The sequence below is a fragment of the Maniola jurtina genome, chromosome 10 (assembly GCF_905333055.1).
Source record: "Maniola jurtina chromosome 10, ilManJurt1.1, whole genome shotgun sequence".
Taxonomy (NCBI): domain Eukaryota; kingdom Metazoa; phylum Arthropoda; class Insecta; order Lepidoptera; family Nymphalidae; genus Maniola; species Maniola jurtina.
The window spans coordinates 14,535,796-14,550,620 of NC_060038.1; the positions used below are offsets into that span (position 1 = coordinate 14,535,796).

At 40.3% G+C, this 14,825-nt stretch overlaps 2 protein-coding genes across 3 annotated transcripts; one reads left to right on the plus strand and one right to left on the minus strand.

The window, feature by feature from the left end:
• The first annotated feature begins 218 nt into the window (after positions 1-218).
• Positions 219-7,436, plus strand: LOC123868725 (DNA replication licensing factor Mcm3). Its single transcript, XM_045911294.1, has 14 exons — positions 219-379; positions 464-741; positions 1,080-1,254; positions 1,453-1,691; positions 2,034-2,273; positions 2,748-2,912; positions 3,308-3,506; positions 3,997-4,145; positions 4,258-4,348; positions 4,799-5,014; positions 5,345-5,485; positions 5,927-6,034; positions 6,409-6,548; positions 6,686-7,436. Exons 1-14 carry the CDS (start codon positions 308-310, stop codon positions 6,885-6,887), a joined length of 2,415 nt encoding a protein of 804 aa, XP_045767250.1. The 5' UTR covers positions 219-307; the 3' UTR covers positions 6,888-7,436.
• A 921-nt stretch (positions 7,437-8,357) lies between these two features.
• On the minus strand, positions 8,358-14,775 carry LOC123868739 (protein Peter pan). Of its 2 annotated transcripts, XM_045911326.1 has the most exons (10): positions 14,495-14,775; positions 13,793-13,945; positions 13,323-13,493; positions 13,029-13,151; positions 12,509-12,570; positions 11,554-11,704; positions 10,759-10,859; positions 10,066-10,194; positions 9,316-9,422; positions 8,358-8,857 (listed from the first exon to the last, which is right to left on the minus strand). In XM_045911326.1, the coding sequence occupies exons 1-10, from the start codon at positions 14,678-14,680 to the stop codon at positions 8,418-8,420; spliced, it is 1,623 nt and encodes a 540-aa protein (XP_045767282.1). In that variant the 5' UTR covers positions 14,681-14,775; the 3' UTR covers positions 8,358-8,417. The 2 variants fall into 2 exon arrangements, with proteins under 2 accessions (XP_045767282.1, XP_045767283.1); XM_045911327.1 differs by lacking the exon at positions 13,323-13,493.
• Positions 14,776-14,825: the final 50 nt, after the last annotated feature.

Here is a 14,825-nt window from a genome sequence, read left to right on the forward strand (position 1 = left end):
TATGGTCAGGAGTCAGGAGGACTTAGAAGTCAGACTCAAGAGGCATAGGCAGCAGAGCTATGGCCTGACCCAGGCCTTGCCCGCAATCATGCTAAGGGATAATAACAAATACTTGACAGTTGACAGACTCAAAAGAGCTAGAAACCAGGGCCGTAAAACCAGTTAAAAAATTGTCAGTTGACAGTTAATTTGGCGCTAAAGTTATGAATTATTGTTTGACTGACAAATTATAAACACAAAGTTCTTGCTTGTTTGTACCATCTTTTCTTGGTAAAATATTAAGTAATAAGTAAAAGTAAATAGAAAAATGGAAGATGGGGATTTCGATCAACGTTTAAGGGAACTGCAGCGAGAATACCTCGAATTTTTGGACGATGAAGTAAAGTTCATTTTATAACCTACAACGTTATCACAGGTTACTTCTTATTCAATTTAAAATTTCAATATTTTATATCTTTTCTAGGAGGATCAAGGCGTTTATATGCAAAAAGTGAAAATAATGATCGGCGAAAACAGTAGACGACTTATTGTGAACATAAATGACCTTAGGAGAAAAAATCCTGAGAGAGCAAAAAAGTTGTTGGAAACTGCCTTTGAAGAGCAGATAGCGTTCCAGAAAGCTTTAAAAGAATACGTATCTTCTATAGACCCTACTTATGCTAAGCAGCAGGAGGAGTTCTTTGTTGCTTTTGCAGGAAGTTTTGGCACAAAACATGTTACACCTAGAAGCTTGACATCAAGGTATGTTTAGCCTACTTGTATTCTACATATTTTGAAAGTAAAAACTTTTTGGTATGAAACTTGATGAAATGAAAAACAACACATAAAAGAGATGTTCACATACATCTGTAGGATTTAACTTGTGAGAGAATAAGATTACAGTGTTTCCTGTTCTTTCTGGCCTCCTTCTAGTTCCTGAAGAAGTAGGAGACTTCCATGTAAATTAAAGATTCTAACAGTTGCTGTTGACTGAGTTGTCTGGCGACTAGTCAACCAGTCTAACTTTCTTTTACCGATTTGTTGAAATTGAAAACTTGGGAGTCTGCATAGTTATGTATTTTTTCCACACTTGCTTGCAGGTACCTTGGCAACCTGATATGTGTGGAGGGCATAGTCACAAGGGTGTCGCTGGTGAGGCCCAAGGTGGTGCGTAGCGTTCATTACTGTCCCGCCACCAAGAAAGTCATGGAGAGGAAGTACACTGATTTGACTTCCTTTGAGGCTTTCCCCACTACAGCTATTTATCCTACAAAGGTGAGAACAATATCTATACTTTAAATTGAAATTAAATAAATAAACTGTATTCAGCCCAATAAATACTATTACTTTTAAAACTGCTTTTTGTAAAAGCATCATTATGGTATAATGTGTACACTTAGCTACTTTCACAATGAAATGCTTACTACTCTAACCATATGAGCTTAGATATTTTATAGATATTTCTTTATCCAGGATGATGATGGAAATCCTCTAGAAACAGAGTATGGTTTGTCCCGTTACAAAGACCACCAAACTCTGACTCTGCAAGAGATGCCGGAGCGCGCGCCCGCGGGGCAGCTGCCTCGCAGCGTGGACGTGGTGTGTGATGATGACCTGGTGGACATGTGCAAGCCGGGGGACAGGGTGCAAGTGGTGGGCAACTACCGCTGCTTGCCCAACAAGCAGGGGAGCTTCACTGCTGGCACCTTCAGGTATATCATATGTTCTCTGCAAACCCTGACCCTGCAAAAGATGCTGGAAGTGCTGGAAGTAAATATAGCATGGACATGGTGTGTGATGATGACCTAGTGAAAATATGCAAGCCTGGGGCTGCTGTGCAAGCAGGGGAGCACTTTCCAGTGTGGATCACCATTCTAGCTCCTTGGGACCCCAACATCTATTGCTTTTTCAAACTAGTAGCCTGTCCATTGCCACTTCAGCTTCACAACCTATTGAGCTATGACTTTGAGGCCCATGGATTACATTTTTAGTGATTCTTAACAACTGACACTAGTTACATTCATGTAAGCTTAACAAATAATCGATTCTTCCAGAACAATCCTCATAGCAAACAATGTAACACAAATCAACAAGGATATGAACTTGAATGTCACGCTGGGAGACATCAAGTTATGCAAGAATCTGGCTAAGCGGACCACTTTGGACATGTTTGAGTTACTCAGCAAGTCACTAGCGCCGTCTATACATGGCCACGATTATATCAAGAAGGCCATTCTGTGTCTACTGCTGGGCGGCATGGAGAAGATACTGCCTAATGGCACGAGACTTAGAGGGTAAGTCTACTTGTGACTTTTTTCACAGAGATTTAGCATGTGAATAATGAGTGTTGAGTAATCTTACAACTAAAAATTAATTTAAATTCTAAACTAATAAACAAATATTAGCAAAGAGTACAGCATTTTTACATAATGCTTGTACATAAATTAACTGGTTTCAAGTAAAAACAAAAGGCATAAAGATGTGAAACTCCAATACAAGTAAATCTTTGACAAAATTATGTTCTAATTTAAGGAAATCACACTAAAAAATCTGTGTGTATGTTTGTTACTCTTTCACGCAAAAACCGCTGGACGAATTTCGCTGAAGCTTAGAATGGAGATTATACCCTGGATTAACACCTAAGCTACTGTTTATCCCAGAAAATCAAAGAGTTCCTATGGGATTTTGAAAAACCTAAATCCACGCGGACGACGTCGCAAGCGTCAGCTGATTGGAACTATGGTAATTTACTTGTTTGTTTTCTACAGCGACATCAACATTCTCCTAATCGGCGACCCGTCCGTGGCCAAGTCCCAGCTCCTGCGCTACGTGCTGATGACTGCGCCCCGAGCCATCACCACTACTGGGCGAGGCTCGTCGGGCGTGGGGCTGACGGCCGCCGTCACCACGGACCCGGAGACTGGCGACCGCAGGTGGGCCTTTATAAACATTAGCTTATGCCCGCGACTTTGCCCGCGTGAAATACACTTTCAAACCTCTATTGTACTTCCTTGGGGGTTGAATTTTAAAAAATCCTTTCTTAGCTAATGTTTACGTTATAATAGCTATCTGCATACCTTTCAGCCTGATACATCCAGTAGGATGGATAATCCATTGACAGATGAGAGAAATTAGTTTAAGAGGAAGACATGTTGTGCCGACCAAACATAGCGTGGGATAAGGACAAGAAGAAGAAGACATCCAGTAGTTTGAGATGTGCGTTGATTGATCAGTCAGTCAGTCTGCACCTTTTGCTTTTATATATTTAAGAAAATTCTGTAGGGCAAACTGCAGGTGGGCTTTTGAAAAGTTTAAATTACTTGTATAGGTTAGAGGCAGGCGCGATGGTGCTGGCAGATAGAGGAGTAGTATGCATAGACGAGTTCGACAAGATGTCGGACATAGACCGTACCGCGATACACGAGGTGATGGAGCAGGGTCGCGTCACAATCGCCAAAGCAGGCGTGCACGCGTCCCTGAACGCGCGCTGCGCGGTGTTGGCCGCTGCCAACCCTGTGTACGGCCGAGTAAGTTGTACAATTACACACACGCACACGCACACACACACACACACACACACACACACACACACACACACACACAGACACACACACACGCACACACACACACACACACAAGAATCAGGGCAACCAAAAACACATAATATAACTCTTGCCAAGTAAGAAAGGAATTTAAATTACAGCATTAATCGTTCCCTCTCACTCAACACTATACATGTATAGAGTGTGGTGAGGACATAGACTACTTTTACTTCCAGAACATCAAACAGTTTCTACAGTATTTTATAAAAGTTTTTCAGATTTCGATGGAATTTGGTACAGAGATAGCTCGGAAATGGAAGTAGGGTGCTTTTTATTCTAGAAAATCAAAGAATTCCTACAGAATTTTTAATTCGAATACACTAGGTATCTTAAGTAACAGGTTCTTTTAATTTAAGTAACAGGTTTTAAAAAAAGCTCAATCCTTTTCCACCTGATATATTATTTCTGTCCACAGTATGACCAGTACAAAACCCCAATGGAAAACATCGGCCTTCAAGACTCGTTACTCTCTCGTTTCGATCTGCTGTTTGTGATGCTGGACATCGCAGACGCGGACCACGACAACCTCATTGCAGAGCACGTACTCCGGATGCACAGATACAGGTAACTCCCACTCAACACGCTAGATGGCGCTGCATGAATCTCAATCGCGGTGGAGAGGTAAATACCAGTGCAGAAGCTTTACCTTTTTTGAGTTGACTTGTTTTTTTTTCAGGAATCCGAAAGAACAAGACGGAGATGTTCTCCCAATGGGCTCTTCAGTTGAGATGTTGTCCACAGAAAACCCTGACAACAATGAAGTGGAGGTAAAAAAAAACATAAATGTTCTAGTTAAATGATTATAATTATAATATTCAACTTTATTAATTTCTAAAATCCTGTGGAACTCATCCCATCAAACATCGGCTACTTTTATACCACAAACCCAATTTTTTTTAAATAAAAGTAAGAGCTCGCTCTGCGCCGAAATTCGTCTAGAATTGAGCCAAAGGGTAAAATACACACAGGCAGTGCACCCATCGGCGGTGTTCAAAATGGGGTTATTCAAGGAGCGGACCAACAAATTCCTGAGAGCCTGGCAATGCATCAGTGGTACCACTGGTGCTGCAAATGTTCATGGGCGGCGGTAATCACTTAACATCAGGTGACCCGCTTGTTCGATTGCTCGCTATTTTTTAGTAAAATAAAAGGCAGAGAGACAATATGTTCGCATTTATTAGTCTGAATATTAATTTTTTAACCCTGTTACCTTTCAGGATGCAAAAGAGACGATGTACGAAAAGTACGATCCCCTGCTGCACGGCAAAAGCCGAAGTAAAAAGGACCAGATTCTGTCCACAAAGTTCATGAGGAAATACATCCACGTAGCGCGCCTGATGAAGCCCAAGCTGACGCAAGAAGCTTGTGACACCATCGCGGACGAATACGCCCGCCTCAGGAACCAGGATATGATGGACAGCGATGTAGCCAGGGTATGATGATTGGGTTCTATTATTCTTCCATGGAGCTTAAGGTTGCAGCAGTTGTTTTCCACCTTCTCCTGTCTTTGACTTAACATGGTTCCATGAGAGACCCACTCTGAAGGTCTGCCTCAATGGACCTCCTCCAGGTGTTGGTTGGTCGACCAGGTCTTCTTCGATTGACAGACTGCCATTGTAACGCCACTTAAACAGGGTTTCCCTCCTCTTCGCAAAACATACCCGACACATTACTATCGCTTTCTTAACAGCCGCTAAAAAGAAAGTTTGACGCTCGCTTCGCTCGTTCCCATTAATGACGAAATACAATTCCTATGGTTCCAGACGCAGCCAGTGACCGCGCGTACACTGGAGACACTCATCCGCCTGTCGAGCGCGCACGCCAAGTGCCGCCTCGACAACCAAGTGACGCAAGATGACGCGCTCGTAGCCATCGAGTTGGTTCACTACGCTTACTTCAAGAAGGTAGGCTGCTGCGACTTTACGCCACTGTGTCTTGAGCCTTATACAGAGACTATAAACTTTAAAAAAGTCGTCTTGCGGTACCGTGGTAAATTGTTGAAGGGGGATCTTTTGGGTGTAGACATTACCACTTCCATTTGTCTGTCCATTTGTTTGTTTTCTCCCTAGCGTTAAGATTTTCTGGAAGAAATTGCTAGTTTATGTTATTTTATTTATATTTATTAAACTTATACCTTCACCACAGGGCATTCTTATTACACACAGTGCCATAAAAACCACAGTCGGTTTTACCGGGCACTGCGTTAACTTATTATAATAGTATATAGTTAGCGATAAGACCGCCTTTTTGTAGCTTTTTAAGTTTTCTTTTCTTTGTAACCTGTCATTTGTGTTTTATGGTGCAATAAGTATACACATACATTCATACACTCGATGTTTTTACAGGTGTTAACAAAGGAGAAGCGTCGCAAGCGGCGCGCGTCGTCGGGCGACGAGGCCAACGGCTCTGATGCTGAACCTGCCCAGCCAAAACCCAAGAAGTCCAGGCGGACGGTGAGTTACATTCTTAGAAAGAAAGAAAAAAACGTTTATACTTTGAAAGTTGTGTCATGCATCACCCGTGCACATTCCTAAGGGTTTTGTTGTCCCGGCGCCTCTAACACTTGAGCATTAAAGCCAAAAGGCCTCAAGCAGAAGAAGCGTCGCAAAAACTGTGTCGTGTGTGGCATACCCCGAAAAAACCCGGCCAAGTGCGAGCCAGACTCGCGCACCGAGGGTTCCGTACTAGTCGTATTTGTTCGACATTTTGCATAGAAAATCTAAAACTACAAATAAATAAAAATCTGTTTTAAAATGTACAGGTAAAGCCCTTTTTCCTTCTCACATCTACTGAGTGCTGGCCTCTTAATTATTCTGTCTGTATTCAGGAGGGCGGCGCAACGCAGGATCCTTACACGTTCGACTCAGATGAGGAGGCAGAGCCCATTCTGCGAGCGGCGCACTCCGCGCAGCCGGAGCCCTCCCAGCGGACCACCAGGTCCTCCCAGAAGCCCATAGACCCCACCCGGTGAGAACAAAATATCCCTACTTTACCCCTTTATAACATTAGTATAAACTATAGACAAACAAAGTGTATATCTGGGATTATTTCTGCATTTTTTTAACTATTTAACAGTTAAAAAAAATAAAAATCCTTTTCCCCAGTCTGGCGCAGTTCAAAGACACGCTGCAGCAAATGTTCCGATCGGAGTGCGTCAACAACCTGCCGCTGGACCGCATCACGGCACAACTCAACGACAAGTTCTGCCACCAGCTCTTCGACAGCGACGAGATCCACGCGGCGCTGCAACGCATGACCGACGACAACCAAGTCATGATGGCCGACGACATGGTCTTCCTTATCTAGAAAACCGGCCAAGTGCGAGTCAGACTCGCACACCGAGGGTTCCGTACTCGGGATTTTTTTCCGACATTTTGCACGAAAAATCAATAACATTATGCATAAAAATAAATAAAAATCTGTTTTAGAATCTACAGGTATCCATTTCATATGATAGACAGACTGACAACAAAGTGATCCTATAAGGTTTCCGTTTTTCCTTTTGAGGCATGGAACCCTAAAAAGTAATTTCATTCAGTCATTGTAAATCTTGTTTTAGGTTTTAGGTAGATAAGGTTAAAGTATAAATCGCCACACCACAATCACACCTGATGGAAAGTGATGATGTGGCCTAAGATGGGACGCGTTTACTTAGAGAAGTAAATGTTGTACAAAACCGTGTACACAAGTACTAAATAATTAAACTTATCAATTTAAGAATGATAATAATCTTTTTTTCGATCCGATTTTTGTTTCGATCGAAATGTGCCTCGAGAGTCAAGCTTGTTTGTGATAAAATCTCATGTTTACAAAGCCATAGAATGTAACAATCTTGAATAATAAAGTGATTTTTAGGACAACTTCTTTCATTTAGCTACTTTTATTATATTACCTAACGAAGAATTCTTTAACATCAATGAAGTATCATTTTAGTTTGCGCCTCAAAAGTTGAAAAAAATGTTATACTCTCACAAGACTCTCACGCATACAAATGACAAAAATCTGTGGATGTAAACCGTTTTGAGTTACCAATCAATCACAAACTCAGCATTCAAAATATTTTGCACACTGTCTGCGGCAGTAGGTTGTGTTCGGGTCTATGTACCCGTTATGTATCTGTTATTTACCCACAATTTTGCAAAATAAATATGATTATTATGATTTTGTCAAAAAAACATTCGAAATCAGTTTCATTTGTGATTGGTTGCTGACTCAAAATTGTTGACGCCCACTGAGTTTTTTGTCTCTGTCTTTTTGTAAGGTATTACGTTATACGTAACAGAGATAGCCTTATACTAACTTCTAAGAGTATAGACTGCATTGCTCTTCGCACCAGTGTGGCAGGTATTGGGTGCCTAATTCCTATGCAATTGAACGTTTCACCAAGGTTTATAGAATTCGAATTTCAAAAAACATTAACACCAGAGTAAAAGAAACCTAAGTGACTTGTTTTAAAGCTCAAATTCATTCATACATCATACAGCCAGCGCTTCAAATTTGAAACCTTGTGATATTAAAATCGGTGGTACTAAATTTGACTTTAAATTAAGGACATTTAGGTCTATTTTAACCTGACACTCGAATTCTACTTTCGTGACTAGAATTTATATAGATAAAATAGAACACGGCAGTGTCCCCGCCAAGACGAGCCAAACGGCGGCCGGGGCGCTACGTACCTTTTTCACGAAGCGTTTCACCGTACTTTCGAACCGTCATAACTTCGGTCTATTTTTTTCATTATGGGAAAACTAGGATATAAAAGGAATAACAAACCAAGCCATTTAAAAATTTTATTACATAAAGTAAGTTTACAAATTGAATAATTTATAATTAACACTACTTTTTAGATTTTCCCTTTCCTTTCCCTGTTTTCCCCTGCCTGCTTTTGCCCATTTTCCCCATTTTGTTAAATTTACCACCAAACACTTTCTTAGTTTTTCCCGATTGATTATTTCTGTTAAACTTTTTATCATCTTGACCTCTAAAATTCTTTCTTTTCTTTCTTTTGGAAATGTCATCTTTATTTTGGAAATTGTTTCTTCTGTCACCTTTGTTTTGGAAGCTTCTTTTCCTATCATCTCGATTTTGGAAGTTTTTCCCGCCATCTTTTTGGTTCTGGAAGTTTCTTTTCGGTCTTTTGTCGTCTTGCGGCCTGCTCGCATCTTTGTTCTGATATTTCTTTTTCAACTTTTTGTCTAATCTCATCTTTTTGAAGCCCCTCGCTTCTCCATCTTCGTCGGATTTTCTCTTTCTTGGTGGATTCTGAGTGAAGAGATCTGAAAAGATATTTTACATTTTGACAACTACAGCTTAGTTGAAATTTTAAAATAGAAATAAATAATAGTGCACATGTGGCACGCAGTGATGACAAGTTCGTTAATCGTAGCGTAAGCATAGTGTGTCCATTCATTTAAATTTAAAAGAAATGGATTATAAGATTTAAAAAAAACCGGTCAGCGGTTATAAGATTTAAAAAACCGGATTCACACAAAGGGTTCCGTGCCATCGTAGAAGAACTGACACATTTTTTTTATTTCACAAATTCACGGTTTTCGAATTTTTCCCGGTTTCATTGATACATGGTGGCAGCCGTGGGATGATAACTAAGTTTTGTCATAAAAATCCACAACAGATTCCTTTTCTCGCTGGAGATACGGAACCCTTGAAGAGATTTAGACGTGTTTTTTAATTATTGAAATAATTATCATGATCCAGCATTCAAGTATTTATTTACCATGTTCGGGCTCCGCGCCAACCTCCTCCCTGTAGTAATCTGCGTCGTTGTCGTCTTGCTCCATATCCGACGCATTCTGAGACTCAGCGGCCGCCAGCTCCATCAATCTGATACACAGGTAATACATGTTATAGCTTATACATTAAAATACGTACACATGGTTTCTATTATACACAATTTCCACAGGAAGCATTGTGAACTAACCTTTTAATAATTAATTTTTAATTAATCTAATTAATAATTAATTTAAGAATTATGTGCCTTTTAAACAATTAGTATATCACTTGAAGTGTTACATAGTGAGGAAACCTGCATGTCTGAGAGTTCTCCACAATATTCTCCAAGGTGTGTGAAGTCTGCCAATCTACTGGTTAATCTACAGCGTGGCGGACTAGGCCGCCAATCTACTGGTCCAGCGTGGCGGACTAGGCGGCCAATCTACTGGTCCAGCATGGCGGACTAGGCCGCCAATCTACTGGTCCAGCGTGGCGGACTAGGCGGCCAATCTACTGGTCCAGCATGGCGGACTAGGCCGCCAATCTACTGGTCCAGCGTGGCGGACTAGGCGGCCAATCTACTGGTCCAGCATGGCGGACTAGGCCGCCAATCTACTGGTCCAGCGTGGCGGACTACGCCTGAACCTATCTGATTCTAAGAAGAGAGCCGTTCTCAGTAGTAGATACATAAACAAATAATTTGGTATCAAATGAAAGCCAGCTTTTTACGGCTCTAAATTATGTTTAGTCACACCTTTGGTTCTCTGTCACGTCTTTCTTCTTCTTGATTCCCTCGAGAGCCTTCTGCTTCAACTCTTCTTTTTCCTTCTCTTTGCGTTTGACGTTCTCGTCTTGCTGTGCTTTGCGTTTCTCTTTCAGACGTCTGGAAATTAATACGACAATATTTGTAATCAGTATTATAGTGCACAGCTATTATATACTTAGATGGAGTAATATTTACCAAAGCACATACTAAATCTATTCTAAAATCTCTTTATCGGTACTTTAAACTATCGTGAGTGATATCAATCCATACCTTACCTACTATATAAATTTATAAATGCGAAAGTGTGTCTGTCTGTCTGCTCGGTTTTCACTGCTCAACAGTTGAACTGATTTCTATGAAATTTGGTACAGAGTTAGCTTACATTTCGAGGACGGGCATAGATTACTTTTTATGCCAGAAACTCAAAGTTCCCACGGGAATTCTAAAAACCTAAATCCACGCGTAAGTCGCGGGCGTTTTTGTGAAGACGAATAAATCGACAAACGATAGTTCAATTGTTCGATTCCTTCGTTTTTTTTTTTGCTATACTCACCTATCGCTAGTTGATACCGGCTTTACTCAGTGGTTAGTAAAGTTAAGGGATTCAGCGCGCTGCGCGTTGCGGTTAAGACTCCGAACTAATTTAATGTGGGTACGGTTTTAATAATGAAACGTAGATACCTCTTTTCCTCTCGTTTCTTCTTGATGAGAGCCTTTTCTTCATCTGTCTTCTCGACCAGCTCGTGGAAGAGAACTTCGCCGTCCATTAGTCCGTCTTCTACCTACAATGGATGAACAGAGTTTATTCATAGGCTGCACCATGCAAATGTTTGATTTTCATTCATGTTAATCAAAAAAAAAAAAAAAAATTTGTGGGCATATTCTATAACATCGAAGCTGTGATAGCTTAGTGGTTAGAACGACCGGCTCCTAATCGGAAGTCGGGGCTTCAATCCCGAGCACGCCCCTCTGACTTTTCAATTATGTGCGCTTTAAGCAATTAAATATCACTTGCTTTAACGGTGAAGGAAAACATCGTGAGAAAACCTGCATGGTGTGTGAAGTCTGAATTTTCGGAATTCAAGTAGCAATTCTGCGAAACTATTGCATCAAAAATTTTTCGCACTTATGACCTTTTCCTATAAACACGCCACACACACCTAACGCATGTGTGTAACGCGAATATGATCACTAAGGTGCTAAATGACTTACAGCTTTTGACTGTATAATCAAACCCTCCGCGAATGGTAGGTTTATCTTGTATTGTAAATAGTAGCGGTCAATAACACACGATGTACTATTGACGATGTAAGATTTAGACTTAAATAAATAGATATTGGTTTGTGTGTGATCATTGTTTTCTTTTGAGAACTTCCTCTTTAGGCGACAAGTCAGGCAGGGCTCCCTATCCTTATGTACGTAGTAAGGACGTTGCAACCCACAGCCTCCTAGCTACGGTACAACGTCAAAACTAACCTTAATAAGTTGCAGCGCCATTCTAGGTCCCAACTCCACCAGCCTCAGGGCGGACTTGGACTTGGCGGAGGCGCCGCGCGACGCGAGCGCTTGCGGCAGCTCCACCTGGTTACCGTCGTCTTCGAACTCACTCTCCGACAGAAGCGCAGCTCTGAACAACACAACAACAGAACAATTTTATTATTTATTTGTACCAGAAAGTTGTAACAATAAAGAGAAAAAGAAAGAAAAAAGGACAGGGAAGCACTTATCTCTATAAGAGACCTCTACCAGTGACCCTTGGCTGGTCGAGAGGTTGTAAAGGGAGTAGAATAGATACAACAAAGTTACAAAGTTTCATGAAAGAAGCTAAACAATCATCTAACTTTTAGAATGTTATATAGAAGCAGGTGTTACTTTGCGGAAGTCCATAATATATAAGGAACCTTAATAGCTTAATTTGCTATAATCCGCATGCGATATGCACCGCCCGCCCTCCCACTGCTAAGCATGTAGGAAAAGCCAGCCGCCAAGCAAACAATACGCACCACCAACACACAGTGAATGGTTTTGGGATTTGTGTGGTGCTGTAGGTGTGTGGTGGTTGTGTAAATTAAGCTTTTGGTTCATTGTAACATTAAGAAGAAAAAAAAGAAAGAAAAAGTGAAACCACAGATGGTGTCTCATTCTGTGGTTACACGTGGTGTAGATAAATAATAATAATTCAGAACAAGATGTGTGGTGTGGGTGCCAAAATGGACTGCACTCAGCAAAGTATCCTTTTACATCGTTAGTTTCAAAATATTGAAATTTTTTCAATAGTCATTTTATATTGTAGATAAGGGGTACATGCCACAATTAATTTTTCGTTTTTACCTGCCGATATTTGGACTCAGCTACATGAGTTCTGAGTGAGTGAATTTTTCTATAGTGTATTTATGCATGAAGAAGCGTTTTGTATAAAAGCACAACTTACTTATCAAAGAATTCAGACATGTCTTTACATCGATTAAGATTTGGAATTTTGCCTTGCACCATCTGAAACACAATTGCACTTTATTTAAGTTATTTGGAGAATATCTTTAGATGTGTAAGTGTTTTATAGAGGAAGCATCCCATAGCTAACAGCTATTCTATAAGAGAGTAGAATGTATTTTTATCCAAGTAAACTTTTACAAGAGCTTTTGAATCGTCAAAATAATTTACGACTGGTTCGGAATGCCGTTCCTACTGAGAAGAACCAGCAAGAAACTCGGCGGTTGCCCTTTTCAAGTGTTTACTTTACCATGCCATACTATACATGCAATTGCAGCCCAGCGCATTGCTGGAGTGAGTCAAATCACACTTTTTTATCATACAATCGAAGATTATATAAAAACTCATAGGCTACTTTTTATCCCAGAAATCAATGAGTTCCCACGGGATTTCACAAAAGCCTATATCCACGCGAATGAAGTCACGGGCATCAGCTAGTAGTAAATAAATATTTAGATTACCTTCTTAGTTCCCTTGTTGAGTCCCACAGGGATGGCTCTGATGACGTAGTGTCGCAGATCTATCAGTTTGCTCGCCGGGTTGTAGTTCATGAGTACACAGCGCCTGATGTTTTTCAGCTTCACCTGACAATGGCAATGTTTTTGGTAATGGTGCTTGTACTTTGTATCTATATGTCACCGTGAAATTGTAAATACCGTTAGTATAATCGACAGACAGGCAGACAGACATCGAAGTGATCCTATAAGGGTTCCATTTTTTCTCTGAAGATACAGAACTCTAAAAATAAAACTCACTGTAGTGATGTTGATGGTGGGGAACATGTTCTGAAACATGGTGGCCATGAGCTTCATGTGCATGCCCTCCCCGGAGAAGCTGTTGAGTACTATCAGCGGTGCATTCTGGAACGCGCGCGATATCACGTACTGCTTGCGGAGCGATGACACCACATCCCTGGATAGACTGTACTAGAGGACAGATGGAATATTAGAATAGAAATATTTTTTATTTGATTAAACTTTTACAAGTATTTTTTGAATCGTCAAATGCATCTACCACTTTAGACATAATGTAAAGATATTAAATGGGTATTCTGCCATCCCATATTTAAAAAGTGGTTAGTTACAAAAACTTTCGCAATCATTGTTTTAGATCCCCAATCTCCTAAAACCAAAGCCTGTGTCTTAAATACTAGGCTATATACTCTTTTACTTAAAAAACTACATGCTTATTTAGTTTAAAAAATCTAGCTACAGATTGTCCTCACATTGTGTATCCGAAAGGTTAGCGTTGGTCCGCGAGGCAAGCGTGCGAGCCTCATATAGGAGCCCAGTTCTGTTTCCGTGAAAAGCATCAAGTGTGATACATGCAGGTAGCCAGATATTGACAGGAAATCTTTTATTGTGTTCTTCTTACGCTCCTGAAACACGTTATTGGCAACCACGTCACAGAGGATATAATGACTAGTAAGAAAGGGTGAAACGATAAATAAAATAAAAAAAATGTGGATTTTGTTACAATCCATTAAAATTGGTTAAACAGATAGTTTGTCAAGAGGTAACAAACACACACATTTGTTTATTCCTGTGACTATTTATTATGTGCTTTAGGTTTTTAAAAAAAGCTGTAGGAAATTCTTACCTAAGGGTCTTCATTTTAGAAAAAATCAAGATGAAAATCTCAAATGACAGATCCATTTGAACTGTACCTTCACCATGATATATCTGAGCACAGGTCTCTCAGAATGAGATAGGTTGACTGTAATGCACCATACTAGCCAAGTGTGGACTGGTAGACTTCACACATTTTTGAGAACACTATGGAGAACTCTCAGGTACACAGGTTTTCTCGAAATGATTTTCTTCGCCGTTAAAGCAAAAGATATTTTTGCAATTAAAACTACTCAGAATATATGGAGATAACCGGAGCATAAGACTGAAGACCATAAGTTACCTTTTACTATACATACTTTTAGCTGGGACGCCGTGAAAGGCTCCATAATCTTCCTGAAGTCTTTAGTTAAATCCATAAGATCTTTTGAACATTTTCCACGATGAATTACGAAGGAATGCGGCGCTTTTACTAAATGTTCGGGCTCGAGGGCGCCTTTAGTGGCTGTGTTTTTCTTGGCACATTTTCCTTTACGCTTTCCCATTATGTTTAATTTTTAAAATTGAATTGTTTTACTTTTTAGCAGCATGAGTTTTTGAGGTTATGTTTTGTGTGCACAGACCACCGACCAGAAAAAAGCCACAGACTAAGTCACTAGTCTATCAATGTCACGTTCGTTTAACTTTTTT

Bases quoted from the DNA above. Each gene is read 5' to 3' on its own strand.
- LOC123868725 (XM_045911294.1), top strand. From the start codon at position 308: ATGGAAGATGGGGATTTCGATCAACGTTTAAGGGAACTGCAGCGAGAA. The intron at 1,692-2,033 runs GTATATCATATG...CGATTCTTCCAG, and splicing joins TTCACTGCTGGCACCTTCAG to AACAATCCTCATAGCAAACA. The intron at 5,486-5,926 runs GTAGGCTGCTGC...ATGTTTTTACAG, and splicing joins ACTACGCTTACTTCAAGAAG to GTGTTAACAAAGGAGAAGCG.
- LOC123868739 (XM_045911326.1), bottom strand. From the start codon at position 14,680: ATGGGAAAGCGTAAAGGAAAATGTGCCAAGAAAAACACAGCCACTAAA. The intron at 13,494-13,792 runs GTGAGGACAATC...TCTGTCCTCTAG, and splicing joins TAACCTTTCGGATACACAAT to TACAGTCTATCCAGGGATGT. The intron at 12,571-13,028 runs GTAATCTAAATA...ATTGTGTTTCAG, and splicing joins TCAACAAGGGAACTAAGAAG to ATGGTGCAAGGCAAAATTCC.